The following is a 17,828-nucleotide window of genomic DNA, read 5'->3' as shown; positions in this document are numbered from 1 at the left end:
GGTTTCCACATTTAATCCTCAACATAATTGATCTAGTGTAATTAGAGTGAAATTCAAAGTCCTCACTTGACCCATCAACACAATCCACCTTCTGAATCATAGTGTGTAATTGATGTTCACAGAGAATTTATAGAATGATCACTTTCCTATTTAGGAGATGTGAGGAGAACTCACAGGTAAATTAATGGATGAATAGTCTGGCAGTGGTGGCACACGCCTTTAATCCTATCACTCAGAGGCAGAGGCAGGTGGACCTCTGTGAGTTTGAGGCCATAGTGTTCTTTATAGTGAGTTCCAGGACAGCCAGGAACCCTGGCTTGGAAAACAAACAAATAAATAAAATTAATACATGAATTAACTGACACTTGAAAAGAATTTGCTTTTCCTTGTTGACACCAGATCTTGCTATGTTGCCCAGGCTGGTTCCAACTTGTGAGCTCAGTGACATCCCCGAGTCTCCCAAGCAGCTGTGCACATCACTTTGCCTCAGTGAAGAATATGCACTTTAGTGAGGTATGGTGGCACAAGTCTTTAGTCTCAGCATTTGGGAAGAAGAGGCAGGCAGATCTCTGAGTTCTGGTCTACATAGGGAGCTCCAGACAAGTCAGGGTATAGTGAGACCATATCTCAAAAAGGGGGAGAGGGAAGAAGAGAAAGAATATGCACTTTAGACAATGCAATGGGTGGTGGGGAAAAACAATTTTACCTGATCGATTTGGTCTTGTTGACCTTTGTACACAGTCTCAGGATCTGAAGGAGGTCGAAGATGGAATTCTGAGTCACAAAAATTCCCATCACCATCTACATTGTGCAGGCTTTCCCAGACAACTTTTTCTTCAGTAAGAAACCCCTGGTCTGTTACCAACAAATACAGTTGACCCTTAATCAGAAACAACAAATGAAAATTTGTTAAATTTTCCTAAACTAGCCAACATTATATTAAGGAATATGTTTAAAGTCATATGTCTGAAGTACAGTAATTATTCTACCTGGATCTGTGCAATCCAATAAAGAGCCCAAACAGATAGCTTCTCTGCTCAAATTCATCTGGTTTTGCCTGGAGCTGGTAGTCAACACATCACAAAGGAACAGGAGGAACCTTCTGGCATGCTAACTGACAAACAGCTCTGGGGCTTACAATCTCATTTCACAAAATAGAGAGATACAACCAGAAAGCATATGCAAAAAAAATTCTACATTGTCTGGTCTTATTTGCTTAAAAAATTAAGCTGATAGGACCAATCTAACCCAAACCAGCCTTTCCCTTTCTGTGTACCATTTTGCTCCTTTAAACATCAACGAAAAGCCCCAATCTATGTGTTTGTGTGTGGCTGGTGCACAAGTGCAGTGCCCCATGGGGCCAGAAGTAAGTCAGATCCTCAAGCAGGAGCTCTGTGGGGCAAGTGCATGTTCTTAAATGGAGACACACTCCAGCCCATTTGTATGTGGGAGTGCTCCACCACTCAACTACACATGTATTATTTAATCTGCTATTATTTAATGAACAACATGCTGTCCTTCGGCCCCTTCTTAGGGAAGGACACACTTCTGCCAGTGGTGGAGTCACTCCCTGCTCCTGCTCCCCCTTCTCCTCCCCTTTCTTACCTTTAAAATAAATTTCTAATTTATCAGTCACCTTTAAAACAACTAAATGGATTTTCACTTAATGTTAAATGTTAAAATTCTGCGGGGAAGAAGCTATCACTCTTAGTCAAAGCGTAAAAAGAATTAACAAATGATTGTTGCATTTATTTATTTAGCAGTGCTGGAGAATGAATCCAGGGCTTTGTAGAACCTGCTAAGCAACTTTCTTTACCACTCTGCTACTCCTCAAACCTCATATTTGTTTCTTACCAACTTTAGTATCATCCAGAACACTACTTTTTGTTTCTAATCTCTAACAGGAAAAAAGTAAGCAAAAGCAAACCTGATAGCCTGTTTCCCCCTCATTACAATGCACAGATCCCTTTTAAAATCACAGGTTGCTCTGTATAGTGGTACATGTCTTTAATCCTGCACTCAGGAGGGAGGGAAAAAAGGGGGGATGGAGAGTGAGAAAGAGAGACACAGAGAAAGAGAGAGGTGAATCTCTGTGAGTTCAAGGCCAACCTGGTCTACCAGTGAGTTCCAAGACAGCCAGGGCTATGTAGGGAGACCCCGTTTCAAAACAAACAAATAATACAGTGAAATCACATGCTGATTTCACTAGCATGGGACAGATACCCACACTTCATTTCATCTTTATGCTTTGTTTCTAACATCTTTAGGATCTTCACTTTTTCTCTCTCTAATGAGCCTGCCAATGTTTTAAAGCAGTCAAGTCTCCAACACTGAAGGAAATAAAAATTGGGGGGAACAGTGGAATTGTTTCAGGGGTAAAAGACAACCTGCATTTGATTCCTGGGACCCAAATGGTAGAAAGAGAGAGAAGTGATTTGCTAAAGTTGTCCCCTTACCTCCACATGTGCACCGTGGCAGACAAGTGTCTGTGCCTCAGTGGTCACACAACGTTGTGCACTCCCCATAGTAATGAATAACAAACAAGCAAACACACAAAACAACCCAAGAGCCAGAGGCAGGTGCAGTGGTCTGTGACTATGGTACTAGTGCAAAGGAACTAGAGGTGGAAACATCATTTGGGTCCTGGCTTTTGAGGTTGAGCTAGCAATGTATATAGTCTGAGGCCAAGCATGGTGGTGGAATACTTGCATCCTGGAATTTAGGAGGCAGGTAAATCTCTGTGTGTTCAAGGACAGCCTGATCTACACAGTGAGTTCCAGGCCAGCCAAACCTACATAGTAAAATTGCCTCATAAGACAAAATATAACAAAAACATGAAAAACGCCAACCTTGGGATCCATACCTATAACCCTAAATCCCCTACAGGGAGGAGCCATTACCCTTATATTCAATAATATCTCCTATTTTGGCAAACTATTATATATATATATACAAACTTCTCTTAATGTTTATTTCTTTTATGTATGTGTGTGTGTAAGAATCACATGACTTGGGTTCCAGATCCTCTGAAAGAACAGCCAGTGCTCCTAACTGAAGCATCTCTCTGGCACTCAGCAAATCATTTCTAGGAGTGCCTGCTACTGCCTTCTGCATTCCAACCACTCTTAAGCAACTCAAATTCTTTTGCTGCCATTCTGGTCCCCTCCTTCCACTCTACCCTCAGAGTTCTTATCTCTTCTCCCCTAGCTACCCTGCTGTCTCACTCTTAACTCCCCCCCCCCAGTGCCCTCTTCTTTCTCAGCTGTCTTTACTAATGTTTCTTTCTTGAGTTGACCCTTTAAAAGCTGGCATTCATTAAATCTTTTTTTTTTTTTGATTTTTCGAGACAGGGTTTCTCTGTAGCTTTTGGTTCCTGTCCTGGAACTAGCTCTTGTAGACCAGGCTGGCCTCAACTCACAGAGATCCGCCTGTCTCTGCCTCCCGAGTGCTGGGATTAAAGGCGTGCACCACCACCGCCCGGCTAAAAACTGGCATTCATTAAATCTTAATCCTAGGTTCTCTCCTCTGAGTCCTTTTCTTTTTTTGGTTTTCGAGACAGGTTTTCTCTGTAGCTTTGGAGACCTGGAACTAGCTCTTGTAGACCAGGCTGGCCTCGAACTCACAGAGATCCACCTGCCTCTGCCTCCCGAGTGCTGGGATTAAAGCCATGGGCCACCACTTTTCTTATAACCCCCTTCCAAAATTACAGTAGTTTCTTGTAAATCCTAAAGTTCTATCTGTATGTCCAAAGCATTTACTCAGTATTTCCACTTTGAATGTCACCTCAGAAGTATCTTAAACCCTTAACATTGTATTGTATCTCTATCTATCTATCTATCTATCTATCTATCTATCTATCTATCTATCTATCTATAATTCTTTTGTTTGTTTGTTTGTTCTGTAACTCTGGCTGTCCTGGAACTTGCTCTGTGGATCAGGTTGGCCTTGAACTCACAGAGGTTCACCTATTTCAGCTTCCTAAGTGTTAGGATTGAAGGTGTGAGCCACCATGCCTCACTATCACCATCTACAGAGGACCCAGAAATCACTTATTTTTCAAATCCAATGAATATATTTGGCTGATCTATCTCCTGACCCACTCTGGAATCTTTCCACATTGTATAGTCATTACTACCCCTTGTCCAAATCACTATAACCTCCTTCCTTTATCTCTTGGAGTGTCTCCTAACTAAATTCTACATCCACTCTCAAAGTTTAAAGTAAATTAATGTCACACAAGAGACATGAGGGCGCATGACACTAGTACAGTATTAAGCTACAGAATAAACTTAATAGGAAATCTTCGAAGCAGAATAAAAGGCAGAACGTACATATTTTCTGAGCTCCTATGACATAGATAGGCCTACTCGGTCTATATATAGGCACATCCTCTTCAGCCACACAAAACTGGGGATACCTAGCTGGTCAGTAAAGGCTTCCTGTCTGGGAACAAGGCTTTAACAGAACAGAGAACATCAGAAGCAATGTAGCTCTATGGTACAGTGCTTACCTAGCACATATGAGGTGAGGGGTGGGAGGGGAGGAAAGAGGGAGAGAAAGCTCTTGGTCACCAAAGACAGTCAGAGACCTTGTTTTCCCAAAGGACTATTTCATTCCAACTCACTCTTGGGCCAAAAGAAGAAGAAAAGAAATACCAGGATCATTAAGAAAACACAGTTCATCCAGGTGGTGGTGGCACATGCCTTTAATCTCAACACTCAGGAGGCAGAGGCCGGTGGTTCTCTGAGTTTAAGGACAGCCTGGTTTACAGAGCAAGTTCCAAAAAAAAAAAAAAAAAAAAAAAAAAAAATACAGAGCAAGTTCCAGGACAGCCAGGGCCACACAGAGAAACCCTGTGTCAAAAAACAAAAACAAAAAACAAAAGTCAGAAAATAATCTTTCTTCTAAGCTTCCACTTCACAATTCTCTTTTGCTGAGATCACCTTCAGGGCCTTTGCACGCATGCTGCTAGTTACTTCTGCTTAGTTATTCTTTTTGTGGTGGACTGATTCAACACAGATTTCAGATGCGTGCCTGCCTTCCTCCCTCCCTCCCTCCCTCCCTCCCTCCCTCCCTTCCTTCCTTCCTTCCTTCCTTCCTTCCTTTTCTCCTTTTCTGTAGTGCTCTGGAGGCTGAATATAGGGTCTTGTGTATGTTGGGCAAGTGCTCTGCCACTGTCAGCCTTTGGCTTTGGTTTGTGACCTTTTCAGGGGAGTCTTTCCAGATAAAATCCTGATAAGAGCTCTCAGAACTTTTGGTATGTGTCCTTGACAGAAGCATCTTAGCAGCAAATGTAGGAACCCTGGCTGTTGTTTCTATGGCTACACTTGTCAGGGTTAGCTTAGCTTTGTTAATGAATCAGCGGATCCAAGGTCTGAAGAGGACAAGTAAAACAAGATGACAGAGCAGCCATTGGGATCTGACATCTTTTTGCTTTAGATTCTTGAGGAATGTGAATGACTCTTATCTTAGATCTTACACACTCCTAACTATGAAGCAATAAGATGAAGTGTACTTTTTAAAAATATGACAGTCATAGAAGAGCTGTGGCTTTGGGGTACTCTTTCATTAGCAAACCAATCATTTTACACTATCCCATGTCACCCATTGATAAAAAAGCATGGATGGAAACACGAAGATGTGATTTATGGTGTCGATAAGCTACCTTCATTTAGAAAATAAGCAGACATTCACATGGGAGACAAACTGGTAACAAGACACAAAACAGAAAGAGCTCCATAAGGACAGTGTGGCCACGAACAGGACGGTTGCCGCAGGAGTCCTCAGTCTTAGACTCACATTCAAGTCACCTGGGGAGTGCTTGAGCTACTGATGCAGGACAGTGTGCAGCATAACGGTGGGGTGCCTGCCTACCATTTGTAAAGCACTGGTCTAATCCTTGAGATTGCAAAATCCAAGCAGAAAACAAAACCTGGTCTTCAGATCTCACCTCCTTTAGAGATTCTGATTTAATTGCATTAGTGGTAAATCCTGGACACTGTTTTTTTCTTCCTTCCTTCCTTCCTTCCTTCCTTCCTTCCTTCCTTCCTTTCTTCCTTCCTTCCTTCCTTCCTTCCTAGCAATCCAGATAGGTCTAGGATATAATCATGGCTGAGAATCACTATTTTAAGTAGAAAAGGGGCACCTTTCAGTAAGTTAGTATTCGAATGCTTCTTTAAGGATGGGTAATTTTGGGATAGGCAAGCAGAAGTGAGGAGAGCTTCCCAAATGGTATGAAACAATAAGAATGACAGTAAATGAGAACACATTAAACTCATATAGGATGAGAACTGTGGCAGAGGGGACCTGAGTTTTATCCTCTAGGATAGGTGCTAATTGAACATTTGTGCTGTATTATCAGCATGGTAAGAACAGCATTCTGCCATAGGAGTCTAGGTTGATGATAAATACCTGAGCTAGATCAGATGTTACCTGTAAAATCAAGAGACAGATCTAAGAGATGACTAAAAGGGATGGATTCCTAAGAGTGTGTGTGTGTGTGTGTGTGTGTCTGTGTGCAAAACCATAAACACACTGATAATTTTAACAAAAGTCAACATTGTCATAAAGATAATTTGTGTATGTCTCAGGGTGGGGAATCTACTTATGTAACCCAGGCTGGACTTGAACTTGCAATCCTTCTGCTCAGCCTCTTCAGTAGCTTTCATCACAGCAAGCACCAACACATTCCAGTTTAGGGCAAATCTTAATTCTAACTTCTAATATCTTTTAATGCTTAAAATAAAATCCTTCATTCATAGTCACCCTGGTTTTAGCTCCAGGTATTTTGCTTCCTCTAAGTAAGGAATAACCTAGCTAGGTATGATTGCACATGCCTGTAATTCCAGTGTTCCAAAGACTGAGGCAGAAAGATATCAAATTCAAGGCTAGTTGAGTTACCCAGTGAAATCCTCTCTCCAAGAAAGTAGAAAAGTAAACACTTGAATGCAATAATCTGAGATAAAAAAAAAGTTGAGACTACATTTAAAATAAAAGCTCATCAAGGTAACATTTCAATTGCTAATTCATCCCATTCTAATGCAGTATTTAATAATAATTACCTTCACAACTTGATGGCTAAGGAATATTATGGTTAATCTTATTCTGTAGCAGGTCAAAACACATCTCTAAATCAAGCTCCTTTGATAGGGATTAAAAAATAATATCTGTTTCTATATCCTACCTTGTGTTTTGTCATGGTGCTAAAATGGTTATTCCGAAAGAACACACAGAGCTCTCCTTCCTGAACGGTTGAAGTCAGTTCACATAATCCATGGTACGTCAGTTGAGTGGCTGTATTGTTTAGAAACTGCTCAGCTACAAAGCCTATGGAACCAATGTGTACTATGAGAAGGAGGAATTTCAAAGTCAGAAAGTTACTTTTCCTATTTACATTTGTTCCAACTGTATACAAAGGCCAATTTTCCTATTACATAATGGCCCCCAGATTGGAGATGCATCTTTCTAATTTTCTTATGGGAGCAGTGTCCCTGATCATTCCTGTCCTGAAGAAACAGTGATGTGAAAATTCTTTCATCCACAAGTATAGTCTCTTAGGAAAACTCTTTCACTCTTTCAGGTGGTTTACAAGAGACACAGACACATTTAACAACAGGGAAGTTACTCTACAACATTTTATAAGAGAGGTAAGCCAGGCATGGTGGTGTAAGCGTTCAATCTCTGTGAGTTCAAGGCCAGCCTGGTCTAAAGAGTGAGTTCCAGACCATCCAGGGCTATACAGTGAGATCCTATTTCAAAAAGCCAGAGAGAGACAGAAAGAGAGACAGAGAGACACACATTCATGCAGAGAGTGACAGAGCGCACCAAGAGGTGCAGAAAGAGGTGAAGTTGAGTTTGTTTTAAAAGATACTTCAATAAGAAGCTGAAAATAACTGGGTGGGAATCTTGGCAAGCCCGGCATAGCTGGTCAAGGCAGGTTAGGGCACTCCTTTTCCATTACTTTTTGTCAAGCACTTGGCAGGACAAAGGAGTTAAAGAAAGTTACAATGCAGCACAAAAATAAGGACTTGCGTTAGGGAGAGGAGAGTTTGAGGGTTACAGCACACTTGTGTTTATACGTTGGGAAATAAGAGTTCCCCTTCATATTATTGTTGTCACCTTGTTCAGCAGAACATATTCAAGCTTTTACTATTATGTACCACATTGAAGAATGCACTGTTTGCTCAAAAGTACTCCTGGTTGCAGTATCCATGCTCATAAATGCTTCCTTGATAAAATACAAAAAATTCACTGGAGACAGAGCAGACTACCATTATGTTGGTGTGAAATTAAAAAATGAACACTAGACACATCTTTTATAGAATACGAAATAGGCTCACAAATAGATGATTTGCCCAAACTAGCTATGACAAAGTGAAGACTGGGACCATGGGAATTAATATTGGTATTAAATGTTACCAATTTAGTGCAGAAATGATTGTGAATTCCACCTGAATTACATATTGCCCCGAACCATAAGGTATAAACTTATTAAGAATTTAAAAATACAATATTTCCTAATTCTTTTGTTGTCTCTTAAATGGTAAGTTTAATCCAATATAGGTTCAATTTTGAATAGCTAATTTTTAAACAGAAGAATAACAGCTAATAAGTAACAAAAACAATAACCACCATAATCATAATTGATTCAGTTAAAAACCAATGGTTCCAAGTATATTGGGTATACAATTCTTAGGGAAAAAAAGGCTATTCACACAGTTTCAAAGTCTAATGACAGATTATTAATTACACATTATTACTTATTAATTACAAAGCAAAAGAATAATTTTACAATAAAGATATATGACCTATTTTACCTCACTCAAGTTTAAATGTAACTAATAATGAATAATCTGACTCATGCACCCAATTTGATGCAATTAAAAAGACTACTATAGAGGACATCATCTGGGTGGCATTCCAACCAAAATTATATCGCCTGTATCTACTCATAAGAGAACAATCAGATAAATCAAAATTGGGGCTAGTCTATAAAATACTGGCATTCACTATTTAAAAAATGTTAGTAGAGAAGAGTGGGATTAGATGAGGGCTGAGTAGAGAGAGGTGGTAGGGAGGAGGAAGAGAACAATGTCACAAACACATGAAAGTATAAAAGGGGGCTGGAGATATGGCCCAGTGGTTAAGAGTACATACTGATCTTGCAGAGGACCCAAGTTTGGTTTCTAGCACCTACCTAGGATTGCTCACAACTGCCTATAACTCCAGGGGATCTAAAGCCCCTTTCTGCTCAGTGGTCACCCCTACACACACACACACACACACACACACACACACACACACACACAATGGGTTTTAAAAAGTTTAAAAGAATAGCTTCTTGGCTAGTGGTAGAACTTTGTGTCAATGCCCTTCCTTTGTAGGGGTGTGGAGGGTGGCAGGTTTGTCTGACTTGAGCTTGTGTCAGTCTCATGCATACTGTCACTGTCACAGTCTCTATGAGTTCATATGTGCATCTGCCCTGTTGTGCCTGGACAATGCTGTTTCCTTAAAATCATCCACCACCTCTCCTCTTCCACTCTTCCATTCCCATACAGATGCCTGAACTTTGACAGGGAGAGAATATGGTAAGACATCTCTTTCAGGGCTGAATACTCTAAAGTCTCTCTCTCTCTGCTTGTTGTCCAGCTGCGGGTCTTTGTGTTAATTACTATTTGCTATAAGAAGCTTCTCTGATGTGGATTAAGCAAGACATTGATCTATGGGTACAGCAATGTGTCATTGGGAATTGTTTTATTGCTGTGTTCATTTAGCAGAATAGTAGGACTTCCCTGGGCCCATGACCTATATAATGTCTGGTTCTTGGCCTCATTGACAGTCTAAGGTATGGGTTTCATCTCATGGAGTGGACCTTACATCACACCAAAAAATAGTTGGTTATTCCTACAGTAGTCATGCCACTAATTGTACCAGCGGCACATCTTGCAGGCAGGTTGTTATTACAACTCACAGGGTTTGTAACTGGGTGAGACTGATGACTACTTTACTTCTCCAGTAGTGTATGTAGCACCTCCTACCGCTATGAATGCTAGCCAGCAGAGGTGAAGCTTGCAGTTGAGTACCAGCTAGATTCTCTAGAGAGAGGGAAAAATCAGTTTACTTCAATGGAGTGACCACTGGGTATATCCCCACACTCCAGGGCAGACTCCATACTCAGGAGTGGTTGACCACACTTTAAAATTAAGATTTATTTATTTATTTTATGTATATAAGTATTCTATGTGAATGTATGACTTTATGCCTGAAGAGGGAATAAGATTCCACTATTGATGGTTATGAGCCATCGTGCGGTTATGTAGTCGCTTGGAATTGAACTCAGGACCTCTGGAAGAGCAAACAATGCTCTAAACCACTGAGCCATCTCTACAGCCCCTGGCTTTTCTTTTTTAAAGAGAAAGAACATATAGTTGGGTGGATAGGGAGAGGAAAGGATCTGGAAGAAGTTGGGGATCAAGGGAAGAATACGATAAAAAATGTATGAAATTCTCAAAGAATGAAACAAAGGTTTAAAATGAGGCATAAAAGAAAGGAAAAGAAAAACAGGACTCTATTCTAAATCCAGAGATTGAAGCTGTTGCAACTGCTAACTGATCCTTGGCTGGAGTGTACATTGAAAGAGATGGAAAGTTAGAGGTAATGGTTAAAAAAAAAACAGGAAATGGAACACACAAATAACGTCCTACGCAACACAGCAGTAACATTGCCTTGCCCAAGGTCCTTGGATCATAATAGAGAAGTCACACAGAATTCTTTCTTTTAATGATGATACACTTCAGTGATGTGACACTCACAACTAACTCTAATATTATTTAGTAGGAAAAAATATGTTGTGTAGGACTACAGAAAAAGGGCAAGTATCCAATGCTTGAACAACTGGTGAATTAAGAGCTTGTGAATGTTCACCAAGAGAGTCTTTAGGGTTTTGAGAATTCTCAAAATAAAAGTTGGGCAAAAATTATGGTTTTACTTCATAGATTAATAATGATTGCCACTACTTAATAAAGGCAGTATGAATGCAATTGGAAAAACGTTTGGGCAAATGAATAAATATCCTGGAGTCAGTTTACTAAGTATGTGTTTATCCTAGGAATAGTTGTTAAGATGTTACTTTAAAAGGGTGTGAAACTAAATGACTGTCTTTGGGTGAGTATGGCAGCTGGTACTGTGGGGGTTTTCTAATTGATTCTTATTTTTGTGTCACAAGCAATCATTAAAACAACCAGATTCAAGAAGATATGGCCAGTCAAAAGAGAAAACAGACAATGAACACTCTGTTTACTGTACCAATGCTGTGCTGTGCTCACAAAGTGTCAGCACCAAGAGAAAGGCTGCTTCTGCCGACACCAGCTATGTAACATTCTTCCCCATCAAGAAGAATGCTAGCAAAAGTGTTTTTTATATTCTAAGACTTTATGGCATATGAAATGATTGGATTTAAAAAAGTAGTTGTCATTTAAGATTAAAGCTTCTAAGACTAGAGATAAACAAGTTTGGATACTTTATTGGTTCAAAAGGAAGATACAGTCAAAGGCTACATACAAAAAAGAACTAGACTACTTCTTGAACATGAATCAAGTTGGTGTGACCATGAACCATGTGAGAAGAAGTTGTTGGAATGTGAGTCAAAACCAGATGGCTCTTCCTTGTTTGTGTGAACTTTGGGGCCTTATACAAGTCATGACTGGTATTATTTTAAACGCACTACATATTGCTATTTCTTGCCACCAGAAAACTAGTCTAGCTTTCTAACTGTGATAAACTTCACACACGATTACTTCTTAGTATAAAAATCATATGGAGTATCACTGCTATCAAATTGGACATTGAACATTCCATGTACTGCAGAGCAGCTGATTCCGTCTTGTTTTTGCCAAGATATTCTTTCCAATTATCCATTTTATGTTCCTATACCTACCCATTATCCTGGGAAGTCAGTGTCAGAGAGGCAATGACTTACATTGTCATGTTAGGGGAAAAAGAGAAGTGATGGAGGAACTGACTTTCCCAAATTAATTATATTTAATTAGTGTGTTACCAACTCCTACCCTTGTAGAATTGCAGCCTGGCATGGGAAGGATATTGTCAGGTTGTTTCCAGTGGCTTCTCACCCATAAACTGCCCACCTAAACTCTCTTTCATGATATCATTCTGCTTCTTACCACTTTTTGAATCTCACTGTTCTTTTAATTATCACAGAACAGTAGAATTATATATTTTTTATTTATGGTTTTTCAAGACAGGGTTTCTCTGTAGCTTTAGAGCCTGTCCTGTAACTAGCTCTTGTAGTCCAGGCTGGCTTCAGACTCACAGAGATCTGCCTGCCCCTGCCTCCCAAATGCTGGCAAGAATTATATTTTTTAAATTATTGTTATTATTATTGTGTGTGTGTTGTGCATGCATGTTGCTAGATGCATATGGAAGTTAGAGGCCAACTTTCAGGAATCGGTTCTTTCCTTCTGCCATGGGTTCTGGGGATCAAACTCAGATTATAAGGTTTGTTGTGGGAAGTGCCTTTACTTCCAAACAATATCATCAACCCTAGAATGATGGAGGAAGGTCATTGGTTAATTAATAAAGAAACTGCTTGGCCCTGATAGGTTAGAACATAGGTGGGTGGAGTAAACAGAACAGAATGCTGGGAGGAAGAGGAAGTGAGGTAAGATGCCTCAGAAAGACGCCATGCCTCTTGCCTCCGGGGCAGATGCAATGAAGCAAGCCACCAAGTCAGACGTGCTGAATCTTTTCCTGAAAGACTGGTGCTACACAGATTATTAGAGATGGGTTGATCGGGATATGAGAATTAGCCAGTAAGGGCTAGAACTAATGAGCCAAGCAGTGTTTAAAAGAATACAGTTTGTGTGTTGTTATTTTGGGGCATAAGCTAGCCAGGCGGCCGGGAGTCAGGTGGCAGGAACGCAGCCCGCAGCTTCCCCAACACTAGAATAGTATAATTCTAACAGTATATTGGGTGTTGTTGATAAAGTAGATTTCATAGATAGAAATTTTTTAAAGGCTTCCTTTCAGGTATACATCTGACATCGGGAATATAGAAAGGAGTACATTTAGTGAGTAGAATTCTGCATATGGAGAGAAAAAAGATTTTCTTGTTTGTTTTGAGATGATCTCACAATGTAGCCCATATTGGCTTGGGACTCACTAAGTAGCTACACTGCTCAGGCTGGATTCAAACTCAAGGCAGTCTTCCTATCTCAGATTCTAAAGCACTGGGATTAGAGGAGGTATGAGACACTATAACTGGTAGAAAACATTTTTATGATGGCTTTATTGCTTGTTTCCTTCCTAAAATTTAAACATTTTGCCTTAAGTTATAATAAAGCAGATATCACTCAAATCAATTATCAATGCTCCTATATGTTCCTGTTATTTTTTCAAGTAAAAGACAGGTATAAACTTTTATTACTTGCATTTTTGCATAAATACATTAAACTCCTGGATAATTAACACAATTAGTAGGACTCTTAGTTAATATGAGATTCATGCATATATCTTTTTATATGATCGCATATAGTTTTTGATGTGGGATTTCCCTCTGTATGTTGTGATTACCATTGGTTAATAAAGGAACTGCTTTGGACCTATAGTAGAGCTATAGGGGAACAGAACGAGGTGGGGAAAACTAAACTAAATGCTGGGGAAAAGAAGGGCAGAGTTAGAGAGAAGCCATGGATCTGAAGCCAGAGACAGATGCACTGAAACTTTGCTGGTAGGCCACGACCTCTTGGTGATTAATGGAGACGGTTAAATTAAGATATAAGAGTTAGACAATAAGAAGTAAGAGCTAATGGGCCAAGCAGTGATTTAAATAACATAGTTTCTGTGTGATTATTTGGGGGTTAAGCAGCTGGGAACTAACTAGCAGCCTCCTCCAACAAGTTTTTTTTTTTTTTGCTTGTTCTTTGGTATGTGTGATGTTCCTGTGGATGACCAGAGGTTGGTTTAGAGTGTCTTTCTCAGTTGCTATCCACTTGTGTCTGAGACAAGGTCCTCAGCAATTTAGCTAGACTGGCTCCTAGGATGTTCTTGTCTTCAAAGTACTTAGTTTTTATGTGTGATGTGGGAAATCCAACATAGGTCTTATGCTGTGGGATGTCTTTCTGTATGCTGTGATTATGTGTTGCTCTCATTGGTTGATAAATAAAGCTGATTTGGCATATGGCAAGACAGGATAGAGCCAGGCAGGAAATCCAAGCAGAGATAGAGGAGAAGACAGAATCTGGGAGATGCCAGTCAGTCATGGAGGAAGCAAGACATGTAGAAAATTAGGTAACAAGCTATGAACCACATGGCAAAGCATAGAAAAGAAATAATGGGTTAATTTACACATAAGAGCTAGCTAGTAATAAGCCTGAGTCATTGGCCAAACATAATTAGTAAGTCTGTGAGAGGTTATATTTGAATGGTGGGCAGGAGAGAAATGCCTATTTACAGTTTTACACAAGAGGAATTTTACCAACTGAGTCATTTCCCTAGCCTAGTCCATTCTTTTTGTTTGTTTGGTTTTGAGACAGGGTTTCTCTGTCTAGACCTGGTTGTACTGGAACTTGCACTGTAGACCAGGCTGGCCTCAAACTCACAGAGATCCACCTGCCTCTGCTTCCTGAGTGTTGGTATTAAAGGCATGTGCTATCTTGCCCAGCCCCTAGCCTATTATATATCCTTATACTCACTAGCTTTAATTTATAAAAATGCGTTAACTATAATCTTTATTGTGCTGCATTTTGAAGAACTGTGTCTGAGTGAGAGTGGGAAACTCATCCCCTGCCCCTGCTTATTTTGATTTTCCCTTCCTTTCTTTTCCATGCTAAGGAAGGAGAACTTCAGCTTCAGTATGTCCTTGTATGAAACAATGGAGTGAATGGTGGTGAAGGTTTATTGAAATGGCTTTCAACCTGAGAGAATTCTGGTTTCAAATCTTTTTACTCATTATTAATTGGAGCACATCTAAAAGATGTATTTTTTTTAAAGAAGGGTATATGTAGATTTATTGAGGAAAAGTGAGTGAGAGGGGCTTCAAAGGAGGAAAACCCTGAAAAAATATTGACCTGTCTCCATAACAGTGAATTTAGTAATTTCAGTCAGTTACTCATGTTCCAGAATGAGGCTTTCATACTGAACTGCATTGAGACACTGTGGGAAATACATATAAGCTCTTTAGATGAGGGTTTAGGGACAGTAACACAATCCACTCGGTAAGCACAAGTAGTAATCGTTGGACATCTGATCTCACCAAAGCCGCAAGTGATCCAAAGTCTGGTCTTAGCAACCTGTCCTGATTTTACAGTCAGCTGAAGATGGCTTGAGAAGAATCCTTTCCTGCATGTCTACAAATGCTTCTTTTAATTCCTACAAGAGCCACCACTTATATTTTTAGAATTTCTATCTAATAAATTTACAATAATGAAAATGTTATAAAGAAACAATTATTTTGTTTACTTATAGAAGATAAATGTAAACTCAATGTATTTCAAGACAAATTATTTTACCAGGTATCATCCGCACTCACCCACCTTCACTAACCAACTGGCTGTTGTCTGACTGCTTACAGGAGATGATCTTCTCCACCAGTTGGTTGTAGCTGCAGTTGCCAACAGCTTTTACAATGTCATCAGTCTGGAAAACAAATGACTGTCTTACTAGCCCTGGCAAGATTAGAAACAATAATGAAAACAATCCCATTACTCTGTAAGCCTGTGTTCTAATACAACACTGAATAGAAATGCTTAGGAAAACTCCAGTTCAGAAGGCAGAACCCAGCAGTTTCTGTTTACAACTCAGTCTAACACATTATGAAAACTCCAACATAGTTATATTTGAACTGTGCAAAAATGATAGTTATTACATGCAACTGTAAAGACTATAAAGATGCATTTAAGGAACTATAATAAATGAAGTATTCAGGAGGAAAAATTAGAAAATTCGGGGAATAGATGATTCAGCAGTTAAGAAGCACTGGCTCCTTTTCCAGCACTCTTTTAGGTGCTCACAACTCTCCAGTTCCAGAAGCTAACACCCTCTCCTGGTCTCCACAGGCACTGCATACATGTGATACACAGATGTATAGGCAGACAAAAATATTCATACACATAAAACAGAAACAAAAAGAAAAACTCAGTGTTCAGATAACACAGATGTTTTCAAACAGTGTGGTGGCACATGCCTGTGACCTTGATGCTGAGCCTGTCCTCCACCTGTGACACTTTCACACTTATTTTGTTTTTGAGATCTCAGGCTGTCCACAAACTCACAATGCCCATGCCATCTGTCCATCACTTTTATCAATTTTGAGTCATTTCTTGTTCCTTACAGTATTTCTATGTTATTATATTTTATGTATATATCTTATCAACAGCAAAACACAAATGTGTTTTAATCCAGCCCAAGTTACTGTCTTTTTAAGTATTTGCTATGACCAGCCTCAGTAACAAAGCAAGACTTGCCACAGAATTAAAAACAGAAATTGTTAATTATTTTCATCTTTAACAATTAACTCTAGGTCCTTGGAAACTTTAATTTCATTAATTCTTCTAACTTCTGTTATTAGTTCAGCAAAACTTAAAAATTTTAAGTACCCAAAAGATCATGCTATTTGTTAACCATCAGTCACATAGATTTATCTATATTATATGCAATATATCTAGTTTTTCTTTACATGTGAGATGTATTTACTTCTTGTCCAAATACTTATATTTATACTAATAAAGGCCTAGCAATAGCAAATCACTAAAATGTAATTTGAAAAAAAACTTTGCTTCATTCTTGAAAAATTACTTCACATGGAAAGAATTGAGTTAGCTTTTGTCTTTTAGTTCACCGATGCCATCCCATTATTATCTAGCCTTCACCTTTGCTCCCAAGTGGCTAGTTAGAGGGTATAGTGGCCTGCATCTGTAACTTTAGTGCTTGGGCAGTGGAGGCTGGTGGATCAGGAATTCAAGTTGATTCCTCTGTTACATAGTGAGTTTGAGGCCAGAATAGGATGCTTGAGACCCTAGCTCAAAAGAAAACAAACAAACAAACAAATGATTAGTTACCAATTAATGACTGAATTCTAGTGTCCATTATCCAGATGACTATAGATATTTATGTTCAAGATAGTTTTCTCTTGAGACAAAGTCTCTCTATGCAGTCCTAGCTGTCCTGGTACTTGCTCTATAAAACCATGATAGTCTCAGATTCAGAGAGAGCTGTCTGCCTCTGCCTCCCAAATACAAAAGGTATTACTGTATCCAAGCAAGGTACCTATTTATAAACTACAGAATTAAAATTCAAAGAAGCATCTAGGTCTGAAAGTTTGTTTTGGTTTTTGTTTGTTTAAAATCACTCTGTAGACCAGGCTGGCCTTAAACTCACAGAGATCCACCTGCCTCTATCTCCCAAGTACTAGGATTAAAGGCGTGGATTCAGACCACTGCCCAGTCTGAAAGGTTTTTTTTTTTTTAAGCTTTTGTATTTTCTTGTTCTCTTTTGATAACCATGATTTGTTAGAAAGCGAGGGAGGGAAACAGATCTAAAGCACTGAGGCTTCTCTTGGGAACCTCTGCCTAGACCAGAAGCACCCGATGAGCCATCTCTGTACTACACTGAAATTCATTTTTTTTCTGTAAGTATATTATTCAACCATATTAAACAACTTACAGCTATACACACAAATAGGTGATCTGAGTTTAGTTTTTAAGAACTCAGTCTAATGTTCCTCGGGCTGTCGTGTGACTTACAAGAAGTGAAAGTACCTGGTATTGCTAACTGCCAAGTTACACCCAGGACGTGTAAAGTGCGTGACAAGTTGA

The 17,828-nt window shown here is 39.4% G+C and overlaps 1 protein-coding gene across 2 annotated transcripts in view; it reads right to left on the bottom strand.

Moving 5' to 3' along the window:
• Mindy2 (MINDY lysine 48 deubiquitinase 2) overlaps window positions 1-17,828 on the bottom strand; it is a 67,751-nt gene that overhangs the window by 11,105 nt on the left and 38,818 nt on the right. For both annotated transcript variants that reach the window (XM_075965326.1, XM_075965325.1), the window contains exons 5-7: window positions 15,549-15,651; window positions 7,184-7,326; window positions 707-880 (exon numbers count right to left, since the gene is read on the bottom strand). In XM_075965326.1, coding sequence (XP_075821441.1) covers window positions 707-880; window positions 7,184-7,326; window positions 15,549-15,651 — 420 coding nt within the window. The remainder of the gene's footprint in view (window positions 1-706; window positions 881-7,183; window positions 7,327-15,548; window positions 15,652-17,828) is intronic.

Source organism: Microtus pennsylvanicus, chromosome 3 (assembly GCF_037038515.1).
Source record: "Microtus pennsylvanicus isolate mMicPen1 chromosome 3, mMicPen1.hap1, whole genome shotgun sequence".
In the NCBI taxonomy this organism is placed as follows: domain Eukaryota; kingdom Metazoa; phylum Chordata; class Mammalia; order Rodentia; family Cricetidae; genus Microtus; species Microtus pennsylvanicus.
The sequence above is the reverse complement of the archived record's forward strand: the minus strand, read 5'-3'. Positions and strand labels throughout refer to the sequence as shown.